This window comes from Stegodyphus dumicola, chromosome 1 (assembly GCF_044657685.1).
Source record: "Stegodyphus dumicola isolate Sdum_Otavi_A_Nest chromosome 1, ASM4465768v1".
Lineage (NCBI taxonomy): Eukaryota > Metazoa > Arthropoda > Arachnida > Araneae > Eresidae > Stegodyphus > Stegodyphus dumicola.
In genome coordinates, this window is record NC_140768.1 from 270242071 (window position 1) to 270265038 (window position 22968).

At 32.8% G+C, this 22968-nt stretch overlaps 1 protein-coding gene across 1 annotated transcript in view; it reads left to right on the forward strand.

Moving 5' to 3' along the window:
• Window positions 1–385: 385 nt before the first annotated feature.
• LOC118194042 (chymotrypsinogen A-like) overlaps window positions 386–22968 on the forward strand; it is a 36666-nt gene continuing 14083 nt past the window's right edge. Inside the window, exons 1-6 of the mRNA XM_035365227.2 lie at window positions 386–501; window positions 3151–3302; window positions 11147–11387; window positions 16244–16357; window positions 20272–20494; window positions 22779–22899. Of these exons, the coding sequence (XP_035221118.1) occupies window positions 411–501; window positions 3151–3302; window positions 11147–11387; window positions 16244–16357; window positions 20272–20494; window positions 22779–22899 (942 nt within the window). The 5' untranslated portion in view covers window positions 386–410. The remainder of the gene's footprint in view (window positions 502–3150; window positions 3303–11146; window positions 11388–16243; window positions 16358–20271; window positions 20495–22778; window positions 22900–22968) is intronic.

Genomic DNA, 22968 nt, shown 5'->3' on the forward strand with positions numbered 1-22968 from the left:
GTTCTAAAAATGTGTAAACACATTCTGCAGAATATCTTGAATCCTCTTAATAGTATTATGCATCCTTTATATAGTGGGGGGAAATAAATTGAAAATGGAATTAAACATTTTATGTTTTTGCAACTTAGAGAATAATAGTATAATGTAACTCCGAATCGTAGTGTACGTTCCGCAAGATCGAATAGTAGAATAAAATGGACTCAGATACTTCAAAACTTTTCATAAGGACTCAATTAAGCTATCCAGATTAAATGTGTGCATAATTTTTCATTCATAGGTAATCTGTAAATAGCTATTGTATTTCAGGAAGGCATGTGACATTTATCTAAATATTATCACCAAACTTTTGTCTTATCGACACAAAACGTATTAGCGTAATATTACATCTTCAGTCCCCAAAGTTGGAAACGATGTTTTCTTCTGCTAAGAGAGCTTTTAAAATGATACAGTCCTGGAAGTGTTTCTTTTTACTCGTGATTTTCTTTCTATCTACAGCAGAAGGTAAGAAGAATTTTTTTTTTCAAAAAAAAAAAAAAAAAGAGCAATTAAAAAACAAACAAAAAATTAAAATGATGATTCTTGACTTAGAAAGCTTTTGCTAACATTTTCTCACATGAAGTTGTTGCTTGTCATTAAAATGTATCTTACGTTACGAAAGGTGGCACCTATGTAATACTTCTGCATATATTTTCAAAAAGTTTCTTTCCGAAAAGAAAATCCAGCTAATTTTGGTCTGTAGGCAAATATTATACTCACATGGATATCAGAGCTAAACAGACTGTCTTAATTTATTTGTGGTTAATGAAAAGAGAGATTCCCTTTCATATTAATGCTTCTAACAGGTATTGATTAATTACTGAAACAGATTTTTATCCCCTTAAGAGCCTTATATGATCTTTTTTCAGAAAACTGATGTGAGAAACAGTTAGAAACGCTACGGATATTTGATAAAACCATCAGCCATTGAATACTTTTATTCTTTAATTACGCCATTAATAACTTTGATTTTGGCTTGAGATTTCTATTATTTTTAGTTATTTTTCATGCAGTTTGAAATTTTTCTTATGATTACTGTTGCATGATATTAAATTTCTTCCATACGTATGGTAGCATATTTTGTAAATATGAAAATAATGGTTTTGACAAATTTCATTTGTGCACATGTGAAAGTAATGATTCGAATCAAGATTGTTTTGTCGTGCACGAATTACGCTGTCTATTATTTATTCATTTTTAGGTATTTAATTTGTTGATTGGTTTTCCAGCGGAATTTGGGCTGTGGTTCATATAGTTGATCTTTCTCATATTTAAACAGTTTTCATTAATTTTTCTTTTCTTATTCTTCAAAATGAATTCTCAATTTCTTCTTTAAAGAATCTTCAGTTTGCAAAATAATTAAGGGATAGATGCAATAGAGTTGACTTAGATTTGGTTTGTCTTTTAAAATTTGAATCCTGAATTAAATATTCGAGTTGAAAGTTTTGCTATTTATCTGTCTGTTTATTTATATTTTAATTTGCTGGTTTCTTGAAGCAACTTTAGACTATATCATAATCCAAGCGGTCTATCTTTTTAAAAGTTAGTCAATTTCATTACTTTTGTTTTTCTTATTTTTTGCTGCTGCAACTGGTCACTTACAAGCCTTCAGTTTATATCAGAAAAGTTTTAAATGTCCGAGTTGAACTTTTTTCTGTTTATTTATTTATTTATTTATTTATTTATTTATAGCGTCTAGTATGCTTAGGAAGCACACACTAACGATCTCTAAAAAGACAGTAGAAGAATTATTTTCAAGTCTTATGCTACAAACAAAAGTCAGAGGAAAAATGTATAAGACCCTTTCATTCAAACACAAAGACTTCGCTACTTGGGCTCACATAATCCAACACTTCTGGCTTTATTTAAGTAAGTAATATTGAACTAAAATCAAATGTAGTGAAACTAGCCTAACGCCTCACAGGATAAAGTAACGTTCAGGAAGGCTGTGCTTGGTGGAAAACCGGCGAAACAAGCCTAATGGTTAGAAGCACTCAACGCCTCAGAATGCCATGAAGCTTCAGCCGCGCTATGAAGTCATGTTAACAATATACCCTCAAGTAGGCAGAAAACGCTCTAAATATAACTTGCGAAACCTTCGCTTAAATATCACTTCTTTACGCTTTCTATCCCATTTACATTCTGGCATGAAATGAGTGAGGAAAAAGAGAGCGATAGAAAAGTTACTTAACTCAAAATTAAACTATTAGTCAAAAATAAATTGATAAATTCTCACAAATGTTCCTTTCTTTTTTTTAAAGAATTTAGGCTATGTTAAACTAATTTTCTTAATTAGTTTAAATGACTTAACTTCAACAGAAACAAGAAAATATTCAGAAGTTATTCTCTCTTTAGGCTAATCAAAAGTATATATTACAGTCTAGAATAATTTTTATATTATATTTCTATATATTAACACTCGAGAATATTTTTCAGCTAATAATAACGACTATCATTAGATCGTGTACTCATAATATTGATTACTTAAGTATTGATAATATTGCTTAATCATTGGATCAAACAATATTATCAATACTTAGATGCAGAGATTATTGACGTTTCGTAGCAAGAAACATGAAAAATCAGAAGTGCCTTTGCCGAAATTCGAATCACGAATATTCCATTTACTAAATAAGTATTGTAACCATTTACAGAGCAGAAATACTCACAGAAGAACGCAATAATTTCTTATGCAAGTAAAGTAGAACAGCACCAGATTTATGAATGTTTCGTTTGCTAACTTAAAAGGTTTTACATCAGATTGTTTAAATCGAACTCTTTCTATTAAAAATTTATTTGAATATTGTATTTTTATATGCAACGTATGAAAATTTGAAACTGCTGTTTGTAAGCAATTTAAATTTTTTTAGACTTATCTTACATTTTGCACAGTAATAAAAATTTATTTTTATCAAATCAGAACACTGGAATATTTCACAGAAATATTCGTACAATTGCTCACAGGATCGCATAGTATAATCAGTAGTTACACTTCAAACTACTAAGAATGTTAAACGCAACACAATGCAAAGGGCATCATCTAAAGAGAAAGCTAACTCGGATTTATCTCAATTAAGACCTGTAATATTTATAATTTTGTATGTGTTTTTTCAGGTCTGGATACGGAATGCGTCTCGGGAAATATTCTAGAGTTGGATCTGATCAAAAATCCAGTGGGCAACTTGTATTCTCCAGGCTATAAACAATCGAAATCATACCCAAATGAAGTAGAATGTGGCTTTAATCTAACAAGCAGTGAAGGCACGGTATGTAGTAATTGCACAATGCATGATTCTTTCCAAATATTATTCTTATAAATATTAATTATAATCACTATGTATAGACAGTAGGTTAATTGGAGAAGCCGTAGAGATGAAAAATGAGCAAGCGCCTTCGCCGGGAATCGAACCACGGACCTCTTGAATACTGGTCGAGCGTGCAGAACCACTACACCCCGAAGACACGCTAGAAAGGCGGGAGAAATACCTTATAATTATGTATGATTAAATAAGTAGTAATATTCCTGTGGGCGTTTAAAATTAGAATGCAGTCGAATTATATCCTGAAGTGCAAAATTAAAAGGGCAGTTTGCAAAATTCAACATTACCAGATGACACAAGAAAAGATAATTTCTATACTTTTAAATAAATTTTAATGTAAAGATTCAGATTGCGCTTTTTACAGGCAACAGTTTCATAATACGAACTTTTAAAGTAAATGCACGATTGGGAGGATATGCAAAAAGTCTTGTTATTTCCATTAACTTGTCTAAAAACAGTGACTTTGATACTCAGTCACCATGAAACTCATATGTAAAATCTCAGCGTTTTATCATAGAATGAATTTCCGGCAGAAGTGAGAATCAAATCCTACAGGATTAATACCCAGACAAAGGATCTCATGCGAGCACTTGGTAAGGAAGCGTTGTGCTGCATTTCGTCATCCTAAGACAAAACTCAAAAAAGTTGACTAGACTGAGGCCAACAACAATGCTGACTAATCCAATCAAATGCTGTGCTCGTTTTCAGTTCGTTTTCAATGTATCCCACCCACCAGGTGAGCTGAGTGAGGTCATACATTATCACTCAATAGGAAAAACTGTGACCCTACAGCCCCTTAAATTACTTTGGACATAAACTCATTAAAATTACCTTGGACTAGGAAATAAATGCAAGAACTCTTTTATGCATTTTTGTGCGATTACAGATCCTTTGTTTCAATAAGCCCACCAGAGCGGTAAATTCGCTAAACACTGGTAATTCGGTCCGAAGTTCGAATTTCGCGAACGGGATAGCTGCATAGACGTTTTAGGGGTTTATCCCATGTGTAACGTGTATATGAGTTAGTTTCTCTTAGAAAGTCCTCCACAAAGGCATCCCTTCCTTTATACAGATAGCCCCGATTCGTTGCTGTAATCATACAAGCCAAACCTTTCTTTCAATACTCTAATTCGGTATGACCGCTTATCATTTCTTCTAACACAAGAATACATACTTATGAAAACTACTTTTCACAGTGGTACCATTAGATGGAATTTGTTTGAATTTTATTTGTTATATAGTTATATTAAGAATCCGTATTTAAACTGAACTGTGAAGAAAACATATGGCCAGCCATTTCGGCTGCATTGGCATGTAGGCGACACCCTGTACTTACAATTATTTATTACTAGCAGCTTCGCTGCCAGCCTTCGTCTGGCTTTTAAATGTACCGAAAAATGGCTGAAGGGAACACAAAACGTTACATTTAAAAACTGCGTAGGATTTTACTCTGCAGAACAACTTCATAAAAAAATTTATTACGTATAACTTACAATTAACAAAATTAAACAAAATTACAATGAAATAAGCAACATCCCTTAATACAAATATTAATTATCCTAATAAATAAACTAACCAACTTCCCTTTGCAGAATCTTAAGAACTCAAATGGTATAAAGGAAGTTAAGAACTTTGTTTCCTAAAAAAATAACTCAAAACTTTTCAATATCTTAAAAACAGTGAAATGAGCAATAAATATCATAAAAGAATACAAAAAAACAAAAAATTCTGAAAAGCAAAGTATAATTAATGATATTTTATCTTATATTTTCAAGAGGAAAAAATTACAATGAAATAAGCTATATCCAATACAAATATTAATTATCCTAATAAAAAAATGAACCAACTTTCCGTTGAAGAAAAAAAATCATGCAAAACTTTTCGATACCTAACAAACAGTGAAATAAGCAAAAATTAACATGAAAGCAACTCAAAAAACATAAAATTCCGCGGAGAATTTTACTCTGCAGAACAACTTTATCAAAAAAATGTATTATATATATATATATAATCTGATGTGTACACCACATACGGAATATTAAATTATACGCATTTTTTCTTGCATTTCGTTTAAACTTATGAGATCGAATTAAACCTACTTCGCCGACAGTGCATAAACCACAATAGAATAAATGCATTCTTTAAAATTCGCTTTGTTTACCATAGCGACATTCTGGCGCTAGGTTTACTTAACAGTATTATATTTCGTTCATATTAGAATGCATAAAATTTATATCATTTAAAGAATTATCTAATCGTTGCCACATGTTCTATTCAAATACTATAATAAAGCTAGAACTATGTATAAAAGAAATTAAGCAAACAAAACAAAAAAGAAACAGTTTTTCACAGACGATTGAGTATTTCTCATTCAATTAATTCAGTTTTCACTTCGCGAGAAGGCAAAAATACGTAAAAACTCAAAATATCTGTATTAAAAATTACGAAGTAAATCTTAAACGCTTATTTCCTCGAAAAAATTCCAGAAAGGATTAAGCATGATTTAAGTAATAACTGAAGGCGTTATCTTTGTTGTTGCGGAGCTAAGTTTCTCTAGATTGGCAACAAATCCGCTACTCAGCTATTTCAAATGTAAACAAGAGCAATGGCGGCCATCAAATTAGGCTTAGCGGCACTTAAACAATTTTAAAATTGTTGATAATTCTAAAAATATTGCATACAGATTTACTAAAGGCATAAAACCCTTAACCGGAAGATAAAAACCACATAATTCAATCATTTTTAAAGCAAAAAATGTACAATTTACAAACATATAAGTGTAAAAAAACTGAGATCACTGAGCCGGGTAACAAGGTGGATATATTTATAAATATATTTATATACGTTTGGCGCGGCCGATTGAAACCAAAATACGAGGTGCACATCTACATGTTATAGTAGTCTTGTATACAAAATTTCAACGTTCTGAGGCTACTCGTTTTTGAGTTATGCAAGATACGTACGTACATACTTTCGTACAGATGCCACGAAACATTCTCTTCAGAATTCATTTTAAAGCAGTTTTTTAGTTTTTTTTTTTTTTTTTGGAGGAAAAGAGTTTTTTATTTAGTCCTTACGTACATATATCATGCAAAAACATCGTTAAATTGCATTCGAAAGCGGTCAAAGTGGATATTTTCGTTGAAATATGCTGCCTGAAGCTTTTCGCGATTACAATACTTCCTTTTTACTTCGTACAAGGAAGTAAAAATGACAATGAAATATGTCAATCTCTTAAAAACAGTGACATAAGAAATACGATGAAAAATTGTTGCCAAACCCATATTTCTAAAAGAAGGAAATTATTCAAAATAGTGCGATTTCATCCAAAATCTATCAACAACAATAAGACAGGAAAATTGTTGCCAAAATCACATTTTTAAAGATGTGAGATGTGAGAAGTGTACTCGGAAGCTTCATTTAAAAAATTCTTTAAAAATACAAAATATGATCATTTTTCCAAAATTCTTTTTGTAAAAGCAGTCGCAAGGATGAAAGTTTAACGTGTCCAAAAATCAAAGTAAAATAAACTGTACATTTTTAAATATAAAAGTTTTTAGAAAAAATCCCGTTGAAAAGGTGCTAAGCTCCCTTTGTTAAATAAATTCGTATTTAATCGATTTATTGAAACACGAAATTTATTTTAAGTTCGTAAAATAGCTAAGTGCCTACGTTTCATGACGATATGAAATGGAGTGTGTAGAGTAAAATCTCGCCTTTCTATAGCCCATTTTGCCTCAAAATGACGCGATTTCGTCACAAAACATAAAATAAAAAAATTCGAATTCGAATTTCGAAAAACTCGCTTCGAGGTGCACTGACTCTTGTCTAGATGCACCTATGTACCAAATTTCGTAGCCTGGGGTCTATTAGCTTACGCGCAGCGCGAACGAAAGACACACACACACAGACTCTTTCTTTTATTATATGTAGAAATTAGTATCGTACCAGTAAAAATCACCACTAGTATATTGCCATATTTAATGTTACTTCAAATAACAACCTATCTACATTTAACAAATGTAGTAACAGAAAACTATCAACAACATATTTAAACAAATGTTAAAATTTCATATCCTTGCAGTTTTGTCTATTCTATCAAAGTATATAAATGAGATGTAATTTTAAAACAGGGTTAAGAATCTAAGTGAGAAGTGCCAACCTTAAACAGACTCCTCCGTTTGAGTCTAACTTGACAAATATTTCTACTTATCAGTAAATTTCCACTTTGCTTTGAATGTTAACTAAGAGTTCGTAAAATTAATCGAGCCTGTTAGTAAGTTTAACTTAAGCGTGGGATTGCAAATAACTGAATTCCGTGTTGTCTGCTGTTCCCGCAAGAGGTGGAACTCAATTCGCATTCATTAATTTAGTTCTATACATTAAGTGGAAGACACAATATTTATAGTTGATTTTAGTTCTGTGTTCATTTAGTGTTTTGATATTTCTAGTTAAAGCCAGGACGGAATTTCGTCTTGCAGATTAGAAGGCTAGACTAGTAATTATAATTAAACCCCAAAGTTAGTTCATTCTTATGCATATTGCTTTTATATTCAAGGTCTTAGTTTTTAAAATTTGACATATTTGTTTTAATTAATAGAAACTTTAAAAACTTACACTGGAAGCAATAAAATGTATTCTCTTAAAACAAATTTTTACCCTCTAGCGAATTTGTCTCAGCATCAAAATTTAATGTTAAAAAAAGTTATCATTTAATGATAAAAATATAAATTAAGATATAAACAAATAAATTAAAAAAATCTTCTTTGATATTGCTCTAATTGGATATTGCAAATAATTTCATAAAAAATGTCAAAATTAATATAATACTAAATTGTTTTTTTTAAGAAAAATAATCTCGCTGATATATGTTTCGAGTCTCTTTTCTTTATTATGGTCATCATCAAGTATAAGTTGATTCTTTTAATAAATAAGGTTTAAGCCATGTCTGACAGAGCACAGACAAACGAAAAGTAAACATAAACAGTTGCAAATAGAAAATTCCGTACTTAATTTTATTTTATCAATTTATTTACTTTTTGTATAGTGTATACAGACTATTATTATTTAAGAAATCAAGCCATGGTGAGCATGATTAATTCGTTATATCCTTGCTTAAAGTACCATATATAAGAGTGAAACTTAAGTTTAACTCGACAGTGATATTCATTTCTTTCATTACAATGGATAATTTTTAATCAGTAATTCTAGACCTTATTCTTTCTTAATGGTCTTTTCATTTAACGGCCTGTAAGTTACTTCACTGTCGACAAGTTATCAATTTGACTAAAATCCTGTTTACACAGAACACAAATTAAAAGACGAAACATTTTCCCTTGAAGAGTTATTCATGAAGGTATCCCACCCCTTATATTGATATCCGACTTGTACTTCGCCTCAATCAGTTAAGCTAATCTTTTCATGAAAAAAATTTCTAAACATCCTAAACTGCTAGAACATATATATTCTAACGAACATTATTTTCATCTGAAGCATATAGTTTGAATTCTATCCACCATTCACGGAGTACGAAAATGAAGAAATATTAAAAGAATAGGAATAAAAGTCTGATGCCAAAAAAAACAGACAGCCATTTTTACACATAAAAAGTTATTTTTCATAGAGACTGAAATTTCTTCGCTAGCGTTGTTAATTTAATTTTTTCCTGCGTCTTCTCAGGAAAGGAGAAATAACTGGCAGAACACTCATTCGGTGTCGGCAATCTCCCCCTTAATTTTACTTACCGCATCAGAGAACTTTATCTCGACGAGTGGTTTCTTATCTAGAAAACGATGTCGCATGTTAAAACGATTTGTGTCTGTTCAATTTTTAAGAAGATACTGAGTAGCTTAGTTTCTTGGCAACTGAAAATGAATACGTGCATTTTTAAGTCAATTAATTCATTTAAATCTAGCTACCAGTGTAGATCAATTACTACAAATTTTCCAAAATACTACTGTTCATCTTTTGTAAACGTTATTTCAGTTTCTAAATCGTGAGAAAATATTATGACTATATTATTCCAATAATAAAACCGCATAAATCTTCAATCTTTAAGAGAATGAAGTATAGTAAGATCATAAGGAAATCACTCTGTGATTCCTACATATGAATGAATTTAGTTTTCCCTTTCAGATATCCTGCTATGCTTAATAATGAGTAAAAATCAGTTTTAGAAATTGTCATATTTCTACTAATGATTATTGTTTTACAAGATAAGGTTTTCTTTTCTAAGACTACGCAAAAAAGCAACCTTAGATTGCTTAGATTTTGAATAAAACTCTACCGATTTCTAAAATGATCCCATTGCTCTCGAAATCGTTAACTGTTGTTTTAAAATATATACCAGTCTAGAGCAGACTTTTGTCAAGTTTTAAATTTTACATTGTCATGTTTCTCTCCCACTTTTTAGTCAAGTTAGCTTTTCTAATTAGGTTAAATTGTTTGTTATAGAAAATAACTCGTGAATTCATATCTGCCACAGAAAAGCCATGCTTTCGTGAAAGGTTTTCTAAGGGAAACTAACTTGCATCCACCTTGGAAAAAAACCATAAAAGTCTTATATAGAAAAAGGAAGAAAACAATAAGAATCCTGCATGACCAGCCCATTCAGTAGCTGATAACCAAGCTCGGCGCGAATTTTTATGCTATTGTAACGTGCATACGGGATTCTTTAATTCTATTGTAACGTGCATATGGGATCTTTGATCCTATTATAACGTGCGGGATCATACGGGATTCTTTGATTCTATTGTAACGTGCATACGGGATCGTAATAGATTATATGCACGGAAAACCGATAGAGCTTGATGAAATTTACTTTCGAAAAACACTTCGCAGTTCTGAAACTTTTCACGCAAAAGTACTCGTACACCTGTTTTTAGAATGACAGAGCATAATCAGTAGTTTCCACTTGAAACTACTACGAACGGCAAAACTCGCAAGAAAAATCACAGATCACCAAATGACAGTCAATGACAATAATCAGAGATGCTCGGTAACAAAACACTCGCAGACTGAGCAAACTGCAGGTTCCAACACAACTGATATTTAAAGTGTTGCCCAAATGAGAGAGCAAGCACTTCTGGAAACATCGAGAAAAATCGCTGTTAAGGCTTCAAAAATGCATATTCCGAAAACTTCCAAAATATCATCACAAATTGCCGAGAAGTCGCCAATATGGCGGTGATTTTTGTCGAAGATCTGTTATAAGAGTTTCGACTCGTATCTCCTATTCCAGCTGAATTATATTTACAATTCAAACTTTCATGGATTCAGAATTTAAAATATCTGTAACTTAAAGTATGAAATAAATATTCATAAACACAGTAAGTGGCTACAAGTTCGATTAAATGAATATAAAATTATATTTTTCATAAAATGAATAACATAAAATGGACGAAATAAGTAAATATATTAATAAAAAATACATAGGACTATATAAAAGCATAAAACATAAGTTACAAGCGAATAAGAAGACAACAGCGATCGAGGGCTAAAGTAGCTGAGCACTAGTAATTTGACCTTGGTTCGATTCCTGCCGAACGAGATGCTGTGTGGATGTTTTCGTGATTTTCCCCGTGTGTAGTGTGGATACTAGCCAGTTCCCTTAAAGCCCTCCACGAAGGCACCGTTCCCTTAAGAAGCTAGCCCTCATGTACTTTGCCATAATCAACTAAACCAAACCAAACAAGCAAATAAGTACAAGTGTTTAGAAACATTTTACTACGGTATATTTTAATACTACAAGATAAAGCTATTGAATTCTATTATTATTCTTTCTTTTTTAGTATATTCGGCTAAAGTTCAATGTACTTAATATCACTCAAAATCCCACCTGCAGCGATGATCATATAATAGTTAATTATATGGACAGCAATGGCACTCTGGCTACAGCGGGATTCTACTGTGGAAAGCTAAACGTTCCAGATATGATTTCACCTTTTAATGCTGTACAAATAAAATTCAAAAGTGGATACTTCGGTACAAGTGTAGGATTCAACATCACATACAGAGTGGTCTCCAGCCGCAGTAAGTATTAAATAAACCCTGAATTATTTCAGGCGTTCGATAAATAAATTCTCTATTTTTGTGCACTTTTTCATTTCCTCTTATTACAGATAGTATATACAGTATATAATCAGATAAATTATAATAGAAACGATCTTTGTGGGTATTTCATTTCATGGCATTTTGCAAAAATAGAAAAATAGAAAGTTTTATAAAATCTATTTTACAAAATGTATAAACATCTGGTAGTATTACAAAATCAAAAATTTCTCTCGGTCTTATAGCAAAAGCCAATATGTTCGATTCAATTTACAAACCAATTACTCTCTTTCTGTCTCTGTATCGCATTTTGGTAATTCTCATTGTATTTAAAGCTTTTTTACTATTTTGCATTCATTTTGCAATTATTACAATTAACATTCGTGAGCTGCCCTTTAAAGGTCTTCAAATAACTGTTTCTTAATACTTTTTGTTATTAAAATTATGTGCATTAAGATTACATTAGAACATTTCTATAAATTTCATACGCTGAATATATCGTATTTCCTTGCGTAATTTTCCTCTTAGCTTTTTAGCTCTAGATTCTGAAAATTTTAAAAACGTTGGCGTAATTTTTTTCTTCTTCTACTGTATATAGTTTTACCCTCTGAAGGCCACTTTATTTGTAAATTCTATTCCCTTCATTATTTTTATTTTTGCTCAGTGTATTGAATTTGTATTTGCATTTGTAGCAGCATTTCATCCAGTTTATTTTTGCTTCATTTATTATTTGAAACGTATTTTATGCAGATTCTTCGTTAAGCTACCCGGAGGTGGCAGGTGTTCTCACACTTATGAACTTTCGAAACATGTTATTTCACCTTACTTCGATTATTTACTTTCAGCTCATTGTAGCCTTTTCTACTGCTGAAGGGGGACAATCAACGGCCGTACGATCAAGTCACTGAATATTAGTAGTTTGACCTGGGTTCGATTCCAGACGAACGGACCAGCTGCATAGATGCTTTCGTGGTTTTCTCTATGCGTAGCATGGAAACCAACCAGTATCCCCTTAGAAAGTTCTCTACGAAGGCGTCCCTTCCCCCTTCCAGGCAGGTAGCCCTTACGTCCCTTGCTATAATAAAATAAACCAAACCCAACTACCTCTGATGTGTTCGATCATTTTCGAAATTTGGATCTTTTGTTCGCGGCCCTTCTTTTTCCTTCCGATGTCTTTCTTGGAATTTTACACGTGGCTCTCTGCGCGATATTCATGGCTTTATCGATTCAATTCGATTCTTTATTTAGATTTGGGAATTCGTAGTTAGAAGTTTCTTTTGACATGTGTGTATTGCGGATAAGGGGATTAATTTTCAGAATCATGGGGAAAAAACAATCATAGCTGCATAGCAAAATTTAAATTAAAAATTAAAATATTCGTTGAAGTTAATGGTGCCAAACTAGCCAGTAGACAGTTTCTTGTTCAATCTACTTTGATTCGATACTAGGGAAAATAAAAACATGCACTGAGGAAGACAAATTCAAAGTGGTTGGCGTTTCGGGGATAGAAAACCAGAAAATTTCCAGAAATTGATGGTGAGGTGCAGAATTAAGAAACAGAGCAAAGAACAATGGCATAGCTATGTCGCGGGAAATTATGCAAATGAAAGCGAGGGATGAAACGAAAATATGTGATATTACTGCTCAGCAATTTAAAACGAACACAGGATGCATCTAGCGTTCTATGAGAAGAAATGATTTGTTTAAGGAGGGAAACAATGCTTGTTTAACGACTACCAAAGGTTTATGAAGAAAGGGTGCTAGAATTTCACATATTAGTGATACAGCAAATAAAAGATCACGTTTACGGTTGGACTTACAGGAAAAAAATACAGATCAAATTCTTGTATTCTTTCACGTGCCTAATAACACTACATTTAATCGAAAAGGGGTATCTTCCTTGTTAGTAAAAACTGCAGGAGTTGCAGCATTTCGCAGATTTTAAACGAAACGAAAGCTCCTTCGTGGTATGCGAAAGGTACATGCTTAGGGTACATGCGAAAGGTTGGATGTTGTCCAGTTTGTTAAAAAAGTGGCTCAAAATTGTGTGAAAGCGTTATCTAGGTGCTTTTGGACATAAAATTTCACTACTCTACTTGGACAGTTTCAATAGGTGATATAAAATACAAATGAACCGAAAAACATTGGTCTTGTTATTCCAGAAGTACTTGCATAACTTCCGCAACCATTGGACGTATAAATCAATAAACTGTTCAAAGACTTATCTCCGAATGTTTTGTAACCAACTGATATCAGCAGGGTTGCACAGTTTTACTAGAAGCGGAAAAATTCAGAAACCATCCACTGAGTTAAATTGCTTGAAGATTTTTCATGTATGAACTCTGACTGATAAAGCAATAATAGCAAAGAGCTTCAAGGAAAGGGAAATATCTGATGCTCTGGATGGCTCTAAAGACTATTATTACAGGTGAGAAGACCGAGTTAGGGGCGACGAAGGCAATGACGATGCTAGTGACTTACAAGCTGTATTAGAGGATGCAGACAGTAGTTCCATCAGCACTGAATGATTTGAGGCCTAAGGACTAGCAGCGGATGACAGTAAGAACAGGCGAAGTTCAAGTTGCAGAGAAACAGAAATGAAGCTATCTTATTAGTTATTGTAATGGTAATATTACTATGTATTCTTATTGGAATGTGGATTTCCTTTTGAAGAAATAATGTTCTGATAGTCACTAGTAGTTTATTCAAGACCCCTTTTTATTTGTTACGTTCTTACTGTAAACTACCGCATGATTTTCCTCTCTCTACTTTCGGACGATAAAATTAGTTAAAAAGGGGGGAATATACGACGAAATACAGTACATGTGCCATAAATTCTCACCCTATTTCGCATTTTTTAATTCTGTACTCAAAGTATAAGCAATTCTACATCTAAAGCAAAAACTCTCTTACTCTAATCAAATGTTAAAATTCGGTTAACTTAGAAAAGGAAAACGCATTGAAAACTACTACAAAGGCCGAAGACTATGCTTGTTATGTCACATTGTTGAGATGTAAAAGAAAAGGAAGTGTTTTTGTTGAAAAAGAAATGTTTGCCAAATAACAGTGTGTTGAGATGTAAAAGAAAAGAAAGGAAGTAATTTAAAGTATTCCTTCCCTGTAGGAGTGGCAAAGCGAAAGAGATTTTATAGACTGCAATATTTAAAATTTAAGCATAAGTGTTGTATATATTTGTGTGTTGTATATGTTTGTATGTTGTATATTTATTGTATATGTGTGTGTAATAATTCAGAGCACCAAATTAAGAATGTTAATTTTATGATGGCCAATTATCTTTTAAAGCGGCTATCATATTTTGTTATATCTTACACATATATATACACTGCGAAATCTAAAATATTTTTATTACTTACTTTATTGCCGTATTAAGTTTATTGCGATACACCAGAACTGAACCTCGGTTATGACTGTGTTCTCAAAACTGATACAAAGCATTTATAAAATTAATATATTTTCCAAATCTTGAAGTTATAAAAAATACACTAGATAATTAGACCATAAATTTCTTACATTTTAGATCACAGTTAGATATAACTCAGAATGCGTACATTGCAGAAAGACTTTTCTGTTTTTTCTGTTTTGTTGTTTGGAAATTTAATGAGCTTCAAGGCGTTTAAAGATACGAATGCAGGAGAAAAACTAAATATTACTGAGAAAATTTGACAAAGTATTAATAAACAGTTAGTAATAAAAGAAAGTACATCAGAATTATTTTTAGCCGCCCAGATAGGAAAAGGGTTGGTGACTCTGACAGCCGTACCGCGAAGAGCCCGAGTTCGAATTGCGGAGAAGGCAGGGATGTAATTTGTCCATCTCCGCCACAGAAGGCAGTGGTTGCGCACCTGTTAGGTACCTCTATAATAAATTTACCGCCGCTTCCAGCCCTAGTAGTGGCCAACGCCTATAAACGGTTAGCTCCCGTTATTTGGAGGGGGGCAATTAGAATACTTCTGTTTTCAAAAAGTTCACAGAAAATTATTATGGGGCATTTCTGCTTAGAGTGTAAAAGTTACCCTCTAGCAAACTTCGAAGTAACATCCCTCAGAACATATACATTTGTTTTAGTACTCCTGGCATTCCTATAAGCATCTGAGAAATACCAATTTTGTATCTGTCATAGACTGGCCCATCACAGAGTTTCGGATGTTTTAAATTACCTTAAAACAGTTATGCCGTTAAATATGTTGATAATAGGAAACAGCTAGGTAAGAAGATGCGAAATTTGGCAGTTATGGTGGCTTTGGTGTACAAATATCTGTTTTTGATCACAGAAACCAAAGTTTCTTTTCTCAAACGCCCTTTACTCAAAGTCTGACATCGCATCGAATGATCAAAAGACCTTTTAAGTTCGTTTGTATGGTAGCACAACTGTGATGCCCAAACCAGGAACTACTCAACCCATTTCCTCTATAAAAAGTACGCTGGCGTTCTCCAATAGATAGATTCAAATATTGCCAGTTTTAGGCGTGCAAACAGGAATTTGTTGATAACTAAATTATAAATATATTCAGATCTCTTTTTTTCGAATATTTGAACGAAATTAATTTTTTATAAAAACGTCATTAACTTGAAAAAAACGTATAAATTTGGAATTCAGTGAAATCCCCCTCCCTCTTCAGCTTTCCTTTTTTATATAATAGTATATCATAATATTCTTAACATATGGTTGTTGTTGTCGAGTCCGTATTCCAGAGCCTCAGGGAGGAAAAATTATTAAAATTTGTAATTTACCAACATTAACAATGTAAAATTTAATTTAACTTTTGTACTCAATGATATTCAGACTTAAAATGCAGTTTGTAATTGCGTTATTTTAGGTCTTTGTCTTCCTGGACAGTTTCAGTGCCGCAATCGTAAATGTTTGCCAAATAACAGCTCTTTATGCAATGGTGATGATGAATGTGGCGATGGCACGGATGAAGAAAATTGTGGTAGGTAATAATTCTATTTATAACTAACATTAATTATTTTGATTGTTTTAAAATTGTTTTATTTCGTACTAACATTTTAAAGCATATAAAATGAGTAGCATGTATGTACACATGACATTCTTTGCATTGATCGTATATGAGTTAATACTATAGAACGAACTGTTAAAGTAGTATACTTATCTTTTAGGTAATATATGTTTCCTCTTACATGAAAATAATTTTCTGGCTTTAAATGTTTTAGAAAATGTTTTTGCATATCATATTTTGAAAACAAAATATTAGAAAGTTGAAGTGTGGCAATCAGTCGTTTTAATATGCATTTATTGTACATTATTAAGATTTGAAATGAAAGTGTTCTTTAAAAAGGTTCTTTGAAAGGTTTCTTATACCTGTCGGAAATGAACATGGGAACTTTTGAAAATAAGTCGTAATATGAACAATTTCCTCTAATTCAAATAATTACATTTGTCAAGTGAAAAGTTTCAAAAATTACCTTGCGGAAGAACACATTATTTTGAATTTTAACCCGTCTTCAGCTCCTCATTTTGGTGAACTCTGAGTCTCGCATCAAGTAAATTAAACCTTAAAAGAATTGTTGGTACTCAGATTTTAACTTATGAAGAGTTCGTTAGTTCAATAACTCATGTGGAGTCCTGTTTAAATTCAAGACCTATTGTAGCTATCTCCAACGATCCTAATCGCATGGATTCTCTTACGCCTGGCCATTTCAGTATAGGTGTTACTTTGAATTTAATACTTGATTATGATCCAGCAGTTTCTAAAATTTCTCTTCCCGAGTAGTGGAGATTAATTCAAGTTCTTTCTGTAAATGTTGGTCATCAAATTATCTCTCGCAGTTACAGCAAGTCTAAATTGCGTAAAAGCTAAATCAAACTTAAAAATAATTTAGTGTTAATTAAAGACGAAAATCTGCCCCCTTGAAATGAAAACTTGGCAGAATTACTGAAATCTATAGAGGTGCCGATGTTTAAGACTTTCACTGCATTGCCCATATTTTATGACAATTGAACTCATAATTATTGGCATCTGAATTCTAATATTTACTTATATATTTAGTTTTTGTTAAATTTATTAGAATTATAGCATTTTTAAAACTTAATTTTTAATTTTTATCATTATTCATAGTTATAATGTACTCGTAATGTCGTATTTTTTATTATTAGTATACAAAATTTGTATGAACTCTTGTTTATCGCAGCGGAGGATGTTTGGTATTTAATATAAAAAATTTTTGAATGTTCTGGTATTACTAAGCGAGTCATTCTCAAGCGTTTGATGATAGTCACGTGATGATGAAAACAAAATAATGACTAATAATTCTCCATGTTGGCGTGTCAAATATAAGAAGTTTCTGTAAGTTTTAGGAGTACGCAATGAGTTTCTGTAATGCAGTGACGGATGAGACTGAAATATTAATTATAAAGATTTGTTAAAGAAATGTGTTTCTTTAATATGGAGCAGTTATATTTAGCACGGAAGTAAAATTAACAACCAAGGCATTCCAGCCATTTAGCTAGCCGGCTGCATGAGATCGCCGGGATATGAACAGGAATCGAACTACCCGTCAGAGGACAGAAAACATATAAGCTTCAGCTCTTGATCTAGAAATTTTTTACTTCCGTTTAAATCTCATACATTTATGGAATTTAGGTTTACTTTTTAATCAGTTATTTTATGTTAAACAATTTTCCTAGCTCTCTCATAACTATTTTTCTGCCAGAATGTAAATTTCCAGCTGGTGTGATATTCAAATGAGGTAGTTTGGCTTGGTTTGGTTTTATTAGATTACGGCAAAGCACTCGAGGGCTATCTGCCTTAAGGGAGGGATGCCTTCGTGGAGGACTTTCTAAGGGAAATTGGCTCGTATACACGTTACACATGGGGAAAACCACGAAAACGCCCATGCAGCCAGCCTGTTCGCGGGATTCGAACCTCGGACCGAACTACCATTGTTCAGCGACGTTACCGCTCAGCCGCTGGTGGGCCTCAAATGAGGTAGAAAGAACAAAGTATTTAGATGAAGGTTTTATATGGTACAATTAAAGCGTGTTCTGCCTGCTAAAGGCCACGGTGCTGATATGATTTCCTTGTGAATATTCTTCAGTTTGCGTTTTTCCCGATATTAGGCTTGTCACGCCGATGTTAGGTCAAAGACAGCTTGCGCGTTATTCTAAATGTGTAGCCGTTACTTTCTTAGTTAATCCACTATCTTTGAATTAAGCCAAAATTGTTGGCTTCTGTAAGCACGAGTGGTGTCGTGTATTTTGATTTTATTTATTTGATTTATTTTATTTATTTGATTTTATTTGATTTATTTAATTCGATTTATTTGATTATTATTTTTATATTATTTATATAAAATTTTTTTATTTCATTTTATTTTTATTTGATTCAAATAAAAGGATGCTTTACGCCCTTTCTCTGTCTCTGTGGTAATCACAAGCAAAAATTCGAATTTAGTCCTAAGAGTTCTTGTACATCTGATGTTACCCCAGAATACGAGATTCTATACACCTTTTACGCCTTTTATTCATGACGTGATCTATGTAAAATAATATGCATCTGGAACTGCCTAACCTCCTGCATACCTTGGTAATTTCCGTGAGCTCCATGAAGCTGATTTCTGGTAACTAAGATTACAGACCGCTCTGTCATGAAACCTCGGTATTCTGGAAACACTATAACCAAAGATATTCTCTAATTGTCATTAAGAAACAAAACTTTTGTTGAAACATCATATAATCTTACATATCTACTACAGATAGTTCTGAGAATTTATTGCTTTTGTAGTCTTTTTTGTTTTTTTAGTATATTAAATCGGATTTTAAAATTAGTTCCAACTGTGATGGTAAACTGATTATTGACTCATTTATCATGTTAAATTCGGATTCACACAATTAAGGTAAACAGATTCACCTTCATTGTTGTTTGCTTCGTGTCACGAGATGTTTAGCTGAAATTAAGCTGTTCTATGTCAACGTGAAGGACGAATTATTGTTTAGTAAATACACTTATAATACATTCTTGATGCTTAAAGCCGTGTGTAAATATGTGAAACTATCTTCTCATAACCTCGTTATATCCTACCTGATTTCACAATGGTCATTATTCTCAAAAATATTGCAGATTTACCATCAATTTCCTGCATAAACTGTCTGAGATACCTGCGTTGCCTCTTAAGTCTGAAATGCCTACGTTGCCTCTTAAGTCTGAGATGCCTACATTGCTTCTGAAATATAAGTTATGCGCTTTGAAATCTATAATGAATACAAAAAGTGGCATGATAATATGCAGTAGACTAGACAACAAACCGTCCAATATATATGCTTGTTAAATTTAATTTTTCATTCACAATTAAAGGCATGAAAATCTTTCTGCTAAATGCGTTTTTTCGTAATTTAAAAGAAATTGAGTCACGTATGATATTTTTCTTGAATGCGAGACAACAGACAAACAAAATTTCACAAACAGATGATATATCCGGATGTTTTAATCTGTAGTTTTAATCTAAATATATGTCTAAGTAATATCTGTCGAACAAAAACTGTAAATATGTTTTCATTTTTAAAACCTTTAAGTCCATAACATTTTGATATATTCAAGTTTTTCACATAATTGATTTCAAACATCTATTTCAAGATCTTTATTTTTTGCTTAAATAAAAGTAGAATTCTTTCTTATTTTACATCAGTGTTGAAATTAAAAAACAAAAGACATTTCCAAAAAATATATTTCATCATGAGGTTTTTTATAAATAAGAACAAACAGCGCATTCTAATTTTTCTTTATTTTTGTCAAGATAATATATTGATATGATATGTTTTATTTAAAACCTTTGCTTTCTCCATAAAACTCTTGTTAAATATAATGCCTTTGTAACTTTCTTCACACAGATTATGCAGCAGCAACTTTTGAAACATGCGGAACACCAGAAGTTCAACCAGTTATTGGCAAACATCCTCTGGATCGAATTGTGGGAGGACGTCAGGCTGTAAGAGGTAGCTGGCCGTGGCAAGTTGACATGCAGTATGCAGTCATCCTACCCAATGGCCATTTCTGCGGAGGAACATTACTAAATTCACAGTGGTTTGTGACAGCTGCTCATTGTTTCCAACAGTAAGAAAGCGATTACAACCTTGATAGTATAGTTATACAAAAAATAAAATGTTTAAAAAAGTACTGTTTATGTAAGGGGTGATAAAAAAGATTTCGTTGGGGGCTGTAAAGCTCGATAGGCGAATTTTATTTTGAAGAATCTGCAGTAGCCATTAAAATAACTGATTCATTTATTAGCCACATTATTGATGATCTCCTACAAGATGTCCTTTTTCTGCTACTTGCAAAATACTATAAAGCTATTTTATGTCATCGACAGATCAGACTTGCAGTTCTTTAAGTGACTTTTTCGATGAACTCTAATAAAATAATAGCAGAGAGAAATTGACCATAACAAAAAATTTGCAATCATGTAGATGATTATACAAAGACTGAATTTAACAAAATTGTGCTAATGACTCTGGTAGTGAGAGATAGAATTTTTTAATGCCTTATATGGCCATTCTCTTGTGATCATCTTATCTAGAACTCGAAATCTACAGCAATTTCAATTGCTTCCATAAAAATTTCTCCAAATGGTAGCCAATGTCGCCAAAATACACTCATGTCCATAAATTAAGGATAATGCAAAATCAGGCAAAGGAAGAGTTAGAAGCAAAACAAATTTGACTTATTTGTAAAGCTTATTTATTAAACAAAAGGTAAAGAGCAAAAAAAGATGCTATATGTTTGATATTATTAAAAAAATTAGCGATTTTTCCTCCCTGGAGCAAATTACAAAACAACCCTATTTACAAAAAAACCATTATTACATTGTTGGTATGATTGTTAATACATTGTATGTCTCCCAAACGATGCAATACAGTCCGTACAACGTATAGGCATGCTGAGTATCAAATTATCGATCTGATCTTGGGGGATATTACACCACTCAAAAAGCAATGCTCTCCGAAGTTCCGGTAGACATGTAGGAGGAGATTGACGGACTGTAACTCTTCGGTCCCACACGTGCTCTACTGGATTCAAGTCCGGTGAGAATGCTGACCAGTCCATACAGCTGATATCCTCCGGTTGAAGGCATTCGCTTACGATGTTTGCATGGTGAGGACGGGCATTGTCATCCATAAACACAAATTGTGCGCCCATGGCGCCCCGAAACAAACGTACATGTTGTTCCAGAATGACGTTCATATAGATTTGGCTTGTCATGGTTCCAATTTGAACATGCAGGTCAGTTCTGTAACCCAGAATAATTCCACCCCAAACGAGCACTCCTGCACCACCGTAACGATGTCATTCAATGATCTTTTCTTGGTGGTAACGGGTACCTGGAGCTCTCCATATGAAAGTCCGGCAAAAATCAGACTGCAAGCTAAACCTGGACTCGTCGGAAAACATCACACAAGCCCACTGTTGCGGTGTCCACATTGCATGCTCTCTACTCCAGGCTAACCGCAGGCGACAGTGAGTTGCAGTAAGTGGAACGCATCTGACAGGTCTACGAGCATATAGACCAATCTTTCCTAAGCGTCTGTACACGGTCTGTCTTGAAATTGTCGTACCAGTGACTGAAGAGAGCTGACGAGACAGGTCTGAGGCTTGCTCCGCCTGTTTCTTTTGGCAGTAACTGCCAAATACCGATCCTCATTCGGCGTTGTAACTCTGGGGCGACCTGTGCTGTAACGTCTACTCACATTACCATCATCTTGGAATCGTTGCCAAAGCCTGGAGATGACACTCTGGGCAATTCCAAGTTCGTCTGATACTTCCAGTTGGGTACGCCCACATTCCAGACGGCCGATAATTCTACTACGTAAATATCATCCAAATACGTCCTTTATGTCATAACTATTCGGTTATTGCACTGAAATGCTTATAAAGCGCCTGCGAACAATTTTACTTCTTTGCCTGTATTCCTTATATATCACTCTCTTACACTCTCGTCATTGTGACGTACCATCGGTGTCATGTGGTTACTTCCTGAAATTTGCATATGATTCTTGAAGATGTGTGTAGTGGTTTTACAAGTGATATATATTTATTTTAGAGTTTGATTTCCGCGTGACTCCGAATTATCCTTAATTTATGGACATGAGTGTATAACCTGCTTATCTTCAGTACCAACAGGAGTTATTTGCATGTAAAAAAAACACTGTTTGTTGTAATTTCTTACTTTCAAACGTAACACAACTGAATGTGTATACAGTATAAGTGAATATTTATAATATTTTATGTATAATATATACATATTTAATACAGTTTTCATAAGTTATTTAATTTCATAGTTATTATTGTGATTTCTCAGTTCCTAAAAAAATATCACTAACTTTTCTCTTTATTTCAGACTTCGTTTTCCATATCAGATTAGAGTTCATTTAGGAAACCATCACAAATATAAACCTGATCCTTATGAGATAGTACGTTATGTGAAAGATTATTTCATTTATGGAGTTGCAAAAGAAGATGTAAGTTTAATTCAGCTTTCATTCTAGAATAGTAGTGTTATATTAGCTATCTCCAATATCTCCATAACT